General features: G+C 33.5%; 1 protein-coding gene across 1 annotated transcript; it reads right to left on the reverse strand.

Annotated features, from left to right (window-relative positions):
* Nucleotides 1-712: 712 nt before the first annotated feature.
* Nucleotides 713-4,497, reverse strand: LOC108469455 (leucine-rich repeat receptor-like serine/threonine-protein kinase BAM1). Its single transcript, XM_017770336.2, has 2 exons — nucleotides 1,789-4,497; nucleotides 713-1,478 (listed from the first exon to the last, which is right to left on the reverse strand). Exons 1-2 carry the CDS (start codon nucleotides 4,388-4,390, stop codon nucleotides 1,000-1,002), a joined length of 3,081 nt encoding a protein of 1,026 aa, XP_017625825.1. The 5' UTR covers nucleotides 4,391-4,497; the 3' UTR covers nucleotides 713-999.
* Nucleotides 4,498-13,581: the final 9,084 nt, after the last annotated feature.

The raw sequence follows: 13,581 nt of genomic DNA on the forward strand, positions 1-13,581 counted from the left end.
TATTGAGTTTTAGCTCGATTAGCATAGGCATTATTGTTCATATAAGAAGATATGGATTCGAGTGTGCTGAAGCGCATCATCCTCCTATTTACGGGTTGAGGCTATAGGATGTTCTAAACATTGTATTAAAAAGGAGCTAGATATTATCAAAACCTATAAAAGATTGTTCAAGAAAAAATCAAATTATTTTTAAATAGAAATGCTAACTAAAATAGTAATATTTTAATGATGTTAGCGTAGCAACCCACATGTATTTTGTGTTGTCATGACACTATTTACCTTATATGTTATACCGATAAATAATTTAAAAATTATAAAAAAATGTATGAAGTACATGTGGAACACATATTGCCATGTTTAAAAATTTAAAGTTTTAATCATTATTTCGTTAAAAAAAATTAATCGATTCTTTTTGAAAAATTTATGGTCAAAATAAACTCATTTTACAAGATCAAAGGTTAAATTTAACTCAAAAATAAAATATGAGCGAAATTGATAAAATAAATAAATGTCGAGGACTAAGTTTTACATTATTTCTAACATAACCCTTTAAATAAAAGCCATTAATTTATTAGTGTGCATGAGCTCATCCATTCAATATTTCACTTTAATTTTCGATAAACCCCAAAAATTCCAAATGGGTCTTATCTCAATATTTTTATACTGCTTTTTCCAAAAATTCCTTAAAACCATTGGCACATTTCCTTGGATATTTTACAGGGGAGCTTGAATTTTTTTTTATAGAGCTTTTAACAGTTAAAACAGCTGTTTCATAAACTGATAAAACAGAAGGAAAAAAAAAAAGCAGCAGCAGAGCATTTGGAGACAGCAGTACAGCATGATGAAAGACTAGCTTTTTTTATAAAACAAATACCTACCCACCAATCCTACTGTACAAAACAAAACAAAAAAGCATCAAACATTTAAACACCTTAAAGTTGGAGCAAAAGAACAGAAAGTAGTAATAAAACTACAACCCCCTTTGAAACATTAACAACCTTAAATGCTAAGAAGATCAGGTGGTGTTGATTTAGGTGCTGGGGGCTGTTGTTGCTGGTCTTTTGGGTCCTTTGTGATTGTTGTTGTAGGTGAGTCTAGAGTTGTGTCTGGTGATGGTGATGTTGGGGACTCATTGATTGTGGTGTCTCCCTGTTTTGAGTTTGGTGGTTTTGGGAGTTCGGTTAGGATTTGAACCACTTCCCTCATCGTTGGTCGCTCTACAGCTTGTTCTTCGACGCAAAGCATGGCGACGTAGAATACGTGCATCACTTCCTGGAGAGGAACTGATGGGAGTCTGGGATCAAGGACTTTGAGGACACTTTCTTTGTTTGAGTCTGTCATTTTTCGAACCCATTGAACAATATCGACTCCATCACCGAACTCCCCTACCGGTTTTCTGCCACAGACTAGTTCTAACAGGACTACACCAAAGCTATACACGTCACTCTTCTCGTCTACCTTCAGTGTGTAGGCGTATTCTGCAAAAATATACAGGGGAATTATATGAAATATTAAGGGAAATTACTACTGGACAGTTGGAACCACCAAAATTTGGCTGGTCAAACTATAACTAAATTGATGTACTTCGAAAGCTGCATATATTGATTGAAATGATGAAAATATGAACTTCAATAGCACCAAATCATGGTAACACAAAGTCAAAACCAAAGTCCAGAGGAAATTATTGGTAGGTATTAATGCTTCATGCATGATCCAATCGCAAATCATTAAGAGTCAAATGAAACATCAAGTTCTTTGAACCCTTTAGTTAAAAAGAATGGTATATACCTGGAGCTATGTATCCGTATGAACCAGCTATGGCGGACATGCATTCGGAAGTGCCAGAATCTTGCAAGAATTTAGCAAGGCCAAAATCAGCAACATGGGCTTCAAACTCTGAGTCGAGGAGGATATTGTTCGATTTCACATCCCGGTGGACTATCAAAGGGGAACAATCATGATGAAGGTAGCATAGTCCCTTAGCCGCCTCGACCGCGATCTTGTATCTGGTATCCCAGTGCAAATGACCCCCTTTCTTCCCATGAAGAACCTCTCCTAAACTCCCATTAGGCATATACTCATAAACCAAGAGATTGGTTTCATGATTTGAGCAAAAACCCAACAGTCTCACAATATGCCTGTGCCTAATCCTCCCCAGAGTTTGTATCTCAGCATTGAATCCATGATCATGGGAAGACCCTCGGCTCATAGCCGGTAACCTTTTAACGGCGACCTGGTCACCACTAGGCATGGATCCCTTGTACACAATCCCAGCACCTCCTTTGCCTATAATGTTATCCTCCTTCAAACAATCCAAAACATCATCACAAGTGAATTCCAAGCGCTGGAACGCGGTTAACTTCCAAGCCCGAGCATCGCTCGCTTTCTTCAAGGACCGTGCTTTGATTATAGCTGCGACTGCGAACAAGATGGAGAAGACAAGCAGGCCTATTACGAGCAAAAGCTTCAAAGATGCAGAGAGTCCACCTTTAACATGAGTTTCATGTGTTCCTTTAGCAACCCCATCTTTGCAAGGCCCCAAATAAGGACCACACAGCTCAGGGTTCCCCAAAAATGAGGTGTAGTTGAAGTAACTAAACTGACCACTGCCAGGAACCAAACCGGAGAGATTGTTATACGAGAAATCAACGGAAGTTAAGCTTTGCATAGTGGATATTGAAGAAGGGATACTACCCAGGAGATGATTTCTCGACAGATTCAGGAAGTTTAATATCCTCATACTTGTGATCTCAGTCGGAATTCGACCGGAAAGCTCGTTTCGACTAAGATCAACAAAGGTTAACAGCTCGCATTTGCAAATTTCTGGTGGGATCAATCCTGAAAACTTGTTATGACTGAAATCAATCTTTGAAAGTTGCTGCAACTTCCCAATCTCAGCTGGGATTGGACCCGAAAACTTGTTGCCATCGAGAAGAAGCTTTTGAACACCGGAAAAGTTACCGACGCTAGCCGGTAAAGCCCCGGAAAGTTGGTTGTTGGATAAGCTGATTTGGCCGAGATTCACGGAAATGGAAGAATCAGTGACCGGGAACTCCCCTGTTAGATAGTTATCCTGTAACTCAACTTGTGTAAGCTGTGGTAATCCCAAAAGGCCTTTAGGGATGGACCCGTTGAGATAATTTTCACCCATACGAATCCGACTGAGTGATTCACATTTCCCCAACGATTCTGGGATTGGACCAAGCAAGAAGTTACCCAAAGTAATCAACGTTTGCAACGTGTTGCCGGAGCACATGTCCGGCGGCAAAGTCCCCGTTAACTTGTTCGACGAAAGATCTAGAACTTGAAGCTTTTTGTTACTGCCCAACTTCTGAGGAATGCTTCCGGTGAAGTTATTTTCCCATAGCTGTAAGACCTCCAACTCGGGCAACTCACCAATGAAGTCAGGAATCTGTCCGTGGAGCTTGTTTCTGAAAAGATTGAGAAGAGTCAAGTTTTTGAGCTGAGCGAAACTCGCTGGAATCTCACCGGTAAACATATTGTTCGATAAATCCATGGATTTCAAGCTGTTTAAGGTTCCCAGCTCGGGAGTTAAGGAGCCAGACAGTGCATTCACCTGGAGGAACAACGTGTCGAGCTTCTGCAACTTACCGATCTCCGGCGGTATTTCACCGGATAACATGCAGTTAGCGGCGTCAAAACGAACGAGTTCCGACAAGTTCCCGATCTCCGGCGGCAAACCACCTTCAAAATTATTGAAGTAACCAATGTACAACTCCTTCAGCTTCGTTAAGTTGCCGATTTCGGGTGGGATTTTACCGCTGAGTTCGTTACCCGAAACGGCTAAATATTCAAGATGCTCCCAACGGCCGTAACTTGACGGGATCTGACCGCTGAAATAGTTCCCTCCCAAATGCAAGTGACGCAAATTGGGAAGCTCCGTGACGGAAACCGGCAACTCCGCCGTCATGTTGTTGTTGTATAAATCGAGTACCTGTAGATTTTTCAGCTGGGAAAGCTGGGTAGGAAAGGAACCATTGAAAACATTGTTGGAAAGGTTTAGATAACGGAGATTGGATAGGACGGCGAGCTCCGTCGGGATAGGACCGGTAAGATTGTTGTCGGCGACGGAGATGTTTTGGAGGAAACGGAGGTGGGCAAGCGAGGGGGAAAGGGTTCCGGACAGGGTGAAGTTAGTTAAATCGATGGATGTCACGTGACGACCGGTTAAATCGCACGTGACTCCGGCGAATGAACAAAGGGGAGTTGTTGCATTCCAGTTTGAGAGGTAAGATTGAGGGTCGTCGGCAATGGAGGATTTAACAGCGATAAGTGCGCGAAGCTCCGTAACGGCTCTTGCGGCGGTGCCGGCGGCATAGGAGTGGGAAATGTGAAGAAGAAGGAAGAGGAGGAGGAGGAGTAACCTCATTTTCCCTGCGATGGAAATTGGAAGGGAAGGGAAAGTGTAAACGGAAATGGAAAAGAAAGTGAATAAAAGGAGTGAAGCAAGTAAGCAGAGATGTCATTTTATTATGTTTTTTAAAAAAAAATATTTTTATTTATAATTATAATTTAATGGTATATCTGTATTTTTAACAATCATTGGACAAGTTTCTTTATTCCAAAAGATTTAATTTATAAATATTTTAACAATGTTAATAAATTTTAAATTTTAAAAATAATTAAATTAAATTAAATTAAATTACTAAATATAAAAATAAAAGGATTAAATTTTAAATATATAAAAAATACATGGAGTTGAAGCATATTTTAACCTTTATAATTAGACCCTTTTTTGTTCTATTTAGAAGAAGAAGAAGAAGAAAAGTGAAGATGCCAAATGTTTAAAGCTAAACCATGATTGAAGGAGAATTTTGGTTTGAATTACTAAATCTAAGCAAAGCTAAAATTTCCATACTTGTTGAAATTATTCCAATTATTTGACCCAAAATAGAATCAAAAGAAATTATTAATAGCACTCTTTTTTACTATTTTGGTCAGCTAACCAGCTAATAAAATTAGGTTATTTTACCCAAATGTCTCCAAAAAATTAATTATTTAATAATCTTAATTCAAAAACAATTACCTAAATTATTTGGAATGAACAATAAAATTAGGTTATGGGAAGTAGATGGCCAACACCAATTTGTTATCTGACACAATTATTGACCGAAATAAACAGTAAATATGGGTTAAAGTGAAGGAGAATTTTGGTTTGAATTACTAAATCTAAGCAAAGCTAAAATTTCCAAACATGTTGAAATTATTCCAATTATTTGACCCAAAATTATTAATAGCACTCTTTTTACTATTTTAGTCAGCCAGCCAGCTATCAAAGTTCAAATTATTAAACAAAATGAAAAAGAAGCCAATATTACAACAATGCGGCTTAAGCCAAATTTGGTAAAAGGAAATTAGGTACAAGTTTGAATAAATGGGTTTTCTCATATGAAAAATTACAATTTATTTAATAAAATAAATAAATTGGTGACCAAAACTTGAGAAATTAAAGGTAGAGGGGGTGGGATTTTATAAGGGTTTATAAATCAACTTAAATTTGAAAAAGTTTATTTGGTCATCCATTTATTATTTTATTATTATTGATGTGATTGAGTAGTTTATATGGATATAAATAGCCAATAAATGTATTATAATTTGGTTGGAAAAATTGTGTAGGTTGAATTTTAAATTTTGATTTAATCGTATAAAAAATGTAAAGATAAAATAATAATTATTAAAATGTTGTAATTAATAATTAATAAATGATTCGATTTTTTATCTGTTAAAACAATTGATTCTTAGTTCAATTGGTTCAATATTAAAAAATGTTGATGTTCTATAAAGACTTAATTGTACTAACCATCCCTAAATTATTATTCTTATTCTAAATGTATCCTTAAACTTTAAAAGATTCGATCATATACTTAAATTATCGATGTTATATCAATAAGATCCTTTTGCTATTAAATTTGTTAATTTAACCGTCAAATGAGATGTTAAATCTTATGTGACATAATTTAAAATGGAAAAATAAAGAAAATGAATATTGCAAAAATAAATGTTGTAAAAATCTTGGTTTTAAAGTTTTCAAAGTTTTACGAAATTATCATTCACTCTATTTTTCAATTTTACTTTATTTTTAGTTTTTAATTTTAAAAGTTATACGGTAACATTTTACCTTTCTTTAAAATTTTCATTTTAAGATATGTCACATGAACTTTCACATGTCATGTAAAGTTAAATTAATAGTTTCAATAATGAAATGACCTAATAACATTGATAGTTCAGGATATAATTAGAACATTTTGAAGTTTGGGGACCAATTTAGAACGAATGCCATAGTTTAGGGATGTTTAGTACAATTAATTATAAGATGAGATGTGGTGATTGCTTACCTAATTCCTTAACTATGAAGTAGGAGTTCGATCTTTGTCTGTGAGAATAGAACACATTTCATGGCCAATCATTTACCTCTTCAAATAGCACCCGATGGGATCAATTATTGCTACCAACTATAGATATTTGATTTCGAGAAAATTTATGAAAGATAGAATTATGATGGTATCAGCATTGATGGTAAGGAAGATTTTGGCAATTATTGGAAGACTGATTTTTGTATTTTCTTTGGAAAAGGCAGAAAAATATGTAGAGGAGTTGTGGAGGTTGACCCTTTAACAATTATTAGGGCATTTATTGTTCTATTAATTTCATAAACCAAAGTAAACTTTCTTTTATTCTCGCATGTCATCACATATTTAATATTATCTCATTATTTTATTTTTAAAAAATAAAATATCTAATTATTAACTTCTAATTTCAAGATTAATATAAAATGTACAAAATTAGTGTTATTGAAATTAAATCAATTGGTTGAATGAAACTCAATTAGAAAATTAACAAAATCCCATTGAAATAAATCCCATTGAAATAAATAGAAAAACAAAAAATCGAATATAAAATCAGATGAATCGACTATAATGTTTTGGGCTTATTTTATTTTTCGTGCAAAATCTTCGAATTTTAACCACGAGTCTAAACAATTCTTGATTTTCTTTTAATTTAATGATACATTGAAATTGAATTCATTTTATGTTAACTTTTTCAGATTTTTCCTAATTTTTAATAATATTTCCGATTTTTTTTGATTTAGCATATTTAAAAACAACAATAAAAATTTAGAGTTGTGAGCATAATAAAATCATACTATCTAAAAATCAAATTTTGGTTAAAAAAACTTTTGATTTTAAAAATATTAATCTTACACTAACCTTTACCTTATAAAACAATTTTTTTATTAAATTGTTTACATCCATAATAAATTTTTTAAATTTTTTTTAATGTGTGAGAGGCTCAATGCAACTTGATCTATGGTCAAAGTTCTGCATCAATGATAATAAAAAAATCAGTTTAAATTATCAAATAAAACCATTTTTTAAAATTACGGAAATATATTGAATTTTCGAAAAATTATGGGAATGGGCCGTTTTTGCTAAAACGCTTCTAGTTGGAGTTGTTTTCAAGGAAAATTCAAACAAGCACTTCTAGTTGGAAAATATTAATAAAAATAGAATTTAGATAGAAGTATAATTTTAGTAAAAAATTTAAGAGAGAATTCGAGGAATTTAAGGGAGAAATGTGAAAAATTAGTAAGTGTGGGGTCTATAGTTTTTTTTTTTACCTTTGGGGGGTGGCAACGACTATTTTAAATAGTAGTTGGAAGTGACCGTTGGGGGAAAATGCATTGAGCTAGATGCGTTTTTCATTAATGCTTCCAGTTGGAAACGTTTTATTGGTTAGAAGGTAAAAGAGCTTTCAGGTAGAAGCGTTTTATAAAAAACGACTCATTCTCGTAATTTTTCAAAAAATTGACCTATTTCCATAATTTAAAAAAAAGTAATTTGATTTAATAATTTAGTCCAAAAATCATATGGATTAATGATATAACTAATAGAAGGAAACGATAAAATTATATTTGGACCGTATCCATATCAACCTTATATAGAAATATAATAATGATTATAACACATCATAGATCATCATTTATTTTATGGGTTAATTGCAAAAAACATCTTTAAATTATTGTCAAAACTTTAAAATGTTCTAATTGAGATATCAATTAGATCTTTCTATCAGTCTTCCTATTTATTTAAGGGTTAAATACTAGTTCAAACATAGAATTATTCATGGGCTGAGCAGCCTTCTTAGCTCGACTGGCTCAAACCACGATTGGGTTAGACTTGAGTTTAGTTTTTTAACTTAATTTTAAAAAAATTTAATATGTAAAAAATTTTAAAAATATATTTTAATTTTTAAATTGTGAAATGGATCATTTGGAGGGGTCGAACTTCGGTCTAGATATTTTTTGGAATCAAGCCTAGGCTTGGTACAGCCAATGAACACCATTATTCGAACATGATATGATGAAAAAACACATAAATCAAAGTGTAAATATATTACTTTCTAATTAACTTGTTAAAAAAACCCAGAAAATGACATTAAAATTTAAGAAAGCTATTTCTTTTATTATTTTTCTTTAACACGTTAGATGCAAACAAATTCTATAGTAATACACACAATGGTAGAGCTTAGTAGAGACCCAAGGGGCCCATACCCCCTTAAAATGGTAAGTTTTTAATTTAGGCCCTTTATAAATTATAAAATTTTAAATTAGTAATGATAAAATTGTACTTTGACCTCAAAAATGATAAAAATTTGACATTTTAAAATTTATAAAGATATAGGCTATTAAAATGATGAAATTACATTTTTACTATCGTAAAAATATACAACTTAATTCTGCTCAAAAAAAAATTCTGACTCCGCCGTTGAATGCACATATGTTTACAATTTGATACAGATAGTTTAAATATGTTCAACATTACTCAAATTAATAGTGAGGATCTATTTAAAATTTGAATCATAGTTGGAGGATATCTACAGGAATTAACCCTTCACTTTAGCCCACCAATATCAAAATTTTCCACCAAATTGCTTGAATTTGCTTTTGGCATTTCATTTAAAAGCAGTTCTTATGAGGATAGGGAAAAATGTGAGGAGCTGGCAGAGGGAAATATGATTAGTGTTTTTCTTTAGGATGTTGGATTAATAGTTATTGAACATTAATAATTTTGCTGGAGATTGTGGTGGTAACTAAATAAAAACTTTGGTCAATTTTTGTTGTCTCTCAAGACACTATAATTGGTGTTTCTGGACATACTAAACTTTGGGGGACATGCCGGAATCGTTATTGTTTTGATAATTTAATACATGTTATTTTATCGTTCGTCTAATTTCATTATGAATGTACTCTATTAAAAATTGTTATTATTTTTTATAGAAATCAAATATATCAATTCTCATCTTACCTCATCTAATTTTAATTTGATTTTTATCAAATATTTTTAATAATTAATTATACATATATAAGGGTAAAATAATAATTTTAATAGTAAACAAAATAAACATTCCATCCCCATCCCCCATTTCACTTCGCTCCCTCCTCTAAAAAAAAAATAAATAAATAAAATTTGCTCCATTAAAAAGATTGATTTGAAATTCATTGGGTGAATCGAGTTTTGTTATTCTTCCATGTATAATGCAATTACAAATAATATACATTCTAGTAATTATAATTAGAATGAAAAAATACAAAACATGATCAAACTGAAATCCAGAATATATCCGCACAATGCCTACACATTGTGGACTTAAATTCAAAGTAATCTTGGAAGAGAAGTTATAAGTAATTATGCTTGGTGGGACTTAAATATAGGTACGCAAAAACCTAAATTATCCTTGTTATAGTTTTTTTTCTAAACAGTAATAAAATTTTGAGTAGAATCACTTTAACTTTTGCGATGAAATTAATTATCTTTTGGCTTAATATATGGAGCTCTTCTGTATTTTTTTAAATTCACAACGAAAATTTTAATTATTAACCTTTACATTTTAATTATTAACAATAATAATTTTATACACGGTCGCTCGCATGGTAATTCATCGTGTGCATTATGCTTTTTTATTTTTTTAAACTTTTTTTTGAATATTTTTATGATTTTTAAGTTATATGTTGATATATCATATAAAACAAATAGTGTAATGTTAACATGAAATATACATCAATTGTCATGCAAGTTGCCATGTGCCATGATCCAACCTTGTAAGACCATTACAGGGTAGGATGCCAAGCCACCCATGTAGAGGAACTTGAGAAAGGGTAGATCTTTTGTATTTAGGAAAGTGTCTTCATTTCAAACATCTTAATGTTTCCTGGTAGGCGTTTCTATAAAAACATTTTAGCATCTTTGTTGGGGATAGACAGTCGATAGTTGTTGGACTGAGCCACCAGTTAAGGTATGTAATAGGTCACCATCAAGGGCTGCTCCTACGACCCATTAATGGTGTGGGTAAGTGAGTCCTTTTATAACCCCTTGTAATGTTGTTAATATAATAAACCCATTTTTCCCTCCAGGAAAATGTGAGGTAATGTGGGGGCATCTGCTATGCCCCACAGAATAGAATTATAGCTTGAGACTAACTTGTAGCATGCTTGTTTTAACAAACTATTGTGATTATTAGCTGACTTGAGTAGAAGCATCCATCCAAGCGCCTCACAAGCTTGCAACCGTACAAACAAAGTTGAGTCTATGATATGTGGTATCAAAGCTAGCAAAATCACATCGTTAAGAACTAAAAAATAGTGATGACATTAAACAATATGTTAAAGGTTCCCCATACAAGTGGCTAGAATGACCACCACAGAAATGAGGAATTTGAGGCCATGGTGGCCACCTTGAAAGCCCACATGGTCATGAGTAATCGAGCACAAGAGATTGAGATAGCCTAGCGGAAGTAATCCGATAGGTGAACACCTTTAGTGAAGAAGCGATGGATGCTCTGAATGCAATGAAGTAGATATTTGAGGAATCAATAAAAAATCTTGGCAATAATACAAGAGATACTATTGGGGCCATCAAACAGGGTTTTAATGAACTCAAGGCCTAAGTGAATGTGATTTAGATGATTGTGAGCTTAATAGGTTGTTGCTCCACTGATAGATGAAAAAAAGGCCAAAGGTCTAGAAACACATTGGTTTGAGGAAGTGCGGGCTACCAAGGAGCTTGAGCACTTCCTGTTTGATAAGGAAAAATACTTCAAGGCGATGCGCACTAACTCGAAGGAATACAAGGTAGTAATGGTTACGATGCATCTAATGAGAGATGCCAAGTTGTAGTGGTGTTCCAAATTTATCGATGGTGAGTGCTCATCAAAACATGGGGTAGTTTGAGATAAGAATTAAAGAGTCAACTCTTCCCTGAAAATATGGAATACATGGCTAGGCAGAAGCTTAAAAAGCTGGCTCAAATGAGGACTGTGTGAGACTATGTGAAAAGCTTTTCCATCCTAATGCAAGATATTAGGGAAATGTTAGAGATTGACAAGATTTTTACTTTTTTGAAGGGTTCAATCCTTGGTTTAGAACAAAGATACAAGGGTAGAAGGTGCAAGATGGGGCTACCACAATGGCTGCAGTTGAACGTCTTAATGATTACAGAGACGACTCTTCGAAATGTAAGATGCCTCATTCTAGTGGTAGTAGTTCGAGTTAGGACAATACGAGGAAGGTGGAAAAAACCCATTGCCCCTCAAATAGAAGCAAAAATTTAAGACCACCCTATAATGATTCTACTAAATTGATATCTAACAATGCCCCTAATGCCAAACTAAGACAACTTATTGCTTGTTTCTTATGGCAATGACCTTATCGAGTGATTGAATGTCCGTACAGGGGTGATTTGAATGTCTTAGTAGCTTCTTCTCAAGATAGGAGTTAAGCAAATCAATCAAATGATGATGATAAGCTTAAGTTGACTAGAATGGGCTCGATACAATTCCTCAATACCTTGCATTCATAATTGGAGAAGTTAAAGAAGGAACTAGGCAGGGGCCTCATGTTTGTAGATATGATATTGAATGGTAAAGCAACAAAAGCCATGGTGGATACAGGTGTAACCGATAGTTTTATTACGTTTGATCAGGAAAAAAGATATAGGTTGAAGGTCACCAAAGACTTTGGGCAAATAAAAGCAGTTTACTCTCTTGATTTAGCGATTTGTAGAAGCTCTGAGCATCTGATAATGAAATTGGAGCAATGGGAATGAGGCGTGAACTTCACAATTTCTCTTATGGATGATTTTGATGTTGCCATAGGATTGGATTACATGGTTACTGCACATGTAACGTCGATTCCCACTACAAGATGCTTAATGTTCTTGGAGGAACGCCTATATATAGTGCCTGCTACAATTCTTCCAATGATCTTGTTAGCTATCCAGTTTAAGAAATAGGTAAGAATGGTTGAACTTTCATTTTCATGTCAATCTCTAAAGAGGGAATTGAAGTTACTTCATTTCCAAGTGGAGTGGAAAATGTATTAAAATATTTCAAAGCCATGATACCAAATCAATTGTCGAAAGTATTACCATTAAGAAGAACTGTGGATGGTAAAATTTTGTTAATTTCGGGGGTGAAGCCATCAGCAATGTGCTCATATAGAATAACTCTACTAGAATTAGCTAAGTTGAGGAAGCAATTGGATGAGCTGCTTTAAGTAGGTCTCATTCGCCCTTAGAAGGCACCCTATAGAGCCTTTGTTCTATTCCAAAGAAGTATAATGGGATTCTGAGATTATATGTTGACTACTGAGCCTTGTATAAAGTAACTATGAAGAATAAGTATTTGTTCCCTTTGATTGTCGACTTATTTGATCAGTTGAGTCATGCCAAGTATTTCACAAAGCTTGATCTTAGATCGGGCTACCATCAAGTCAGAATTGCAGAAGAATATGAACCAAAGACAACATGTGTAACATGGTATAGAGCTTTCAAATTTCTTATTATGCCATTTGGACTATCCAATGCTCCTGCTACATTTTGTACGTTAATGAACCAAGTAATTCATAATTACTTGGACAAGGTCGTGGTCATTTATCTCGATGATATAATAGTCTATAGTCTTTCGTTGGAGGAACATTTGAGGCATTTGCGATTGGTATTTGTATTGGAAAAAATCTGGTTCAAAAACGGCCTTCTCTACTATTCTCGTACAATGAACTGCTTTGAGTGTGGACTCAAACAATTACTAATCACACACAGAATCATAAATAATTTTTGTATTTTCAGTAGAAAGGTAAATTTCTCTCTAGTAGAAACTGGTAGAATTGTTATTCTTAAAAAATATAATTTATACTTAAAAATAAATTCACTATTTTCATCGGTGCCATCTAGTTATAGGGAGAGGAAGTGGAACCCTAGTTAAATTAGTATAATGCATTTAATGCCTATTTAATAGGAAAAAAAAAACCAATCCGCTAGTTGATCTAGGAGAGAGGGGCGACTAATTAGGTTTGTCTCCCCTCATATGTATTATGATGGAGATTAAAGTCTCTTCTGTATTGGGTCCAATTATATGTGTTTCCTAAAATTTTAACCCAACACTTTATAACTTAATCCAACCCATTACATGTTTTTCTGTTTCTCAAAATAAACATTATTTATTAAATTAAATTAATTAATTAACTTTTTATTTAAATAATTTTCTCAATCCGATTCTAATTCTGTT

The sequence above is a fragment of the Gossypium arboreum genome, chromosome 2 (genome assembly GCF_025698485.1).
Source record: "Gossypium arboreum isolate Shixiya-1 chromosome 2, ASM2569848v2, whole genome shotgun sequence".
Lineage (NCBI taxonomy): Eukaryota > Viridiplantae > Streptophyta > Magnoliopsida > Malvales > Malvaceae > Gossypium > Gossypium arboreum.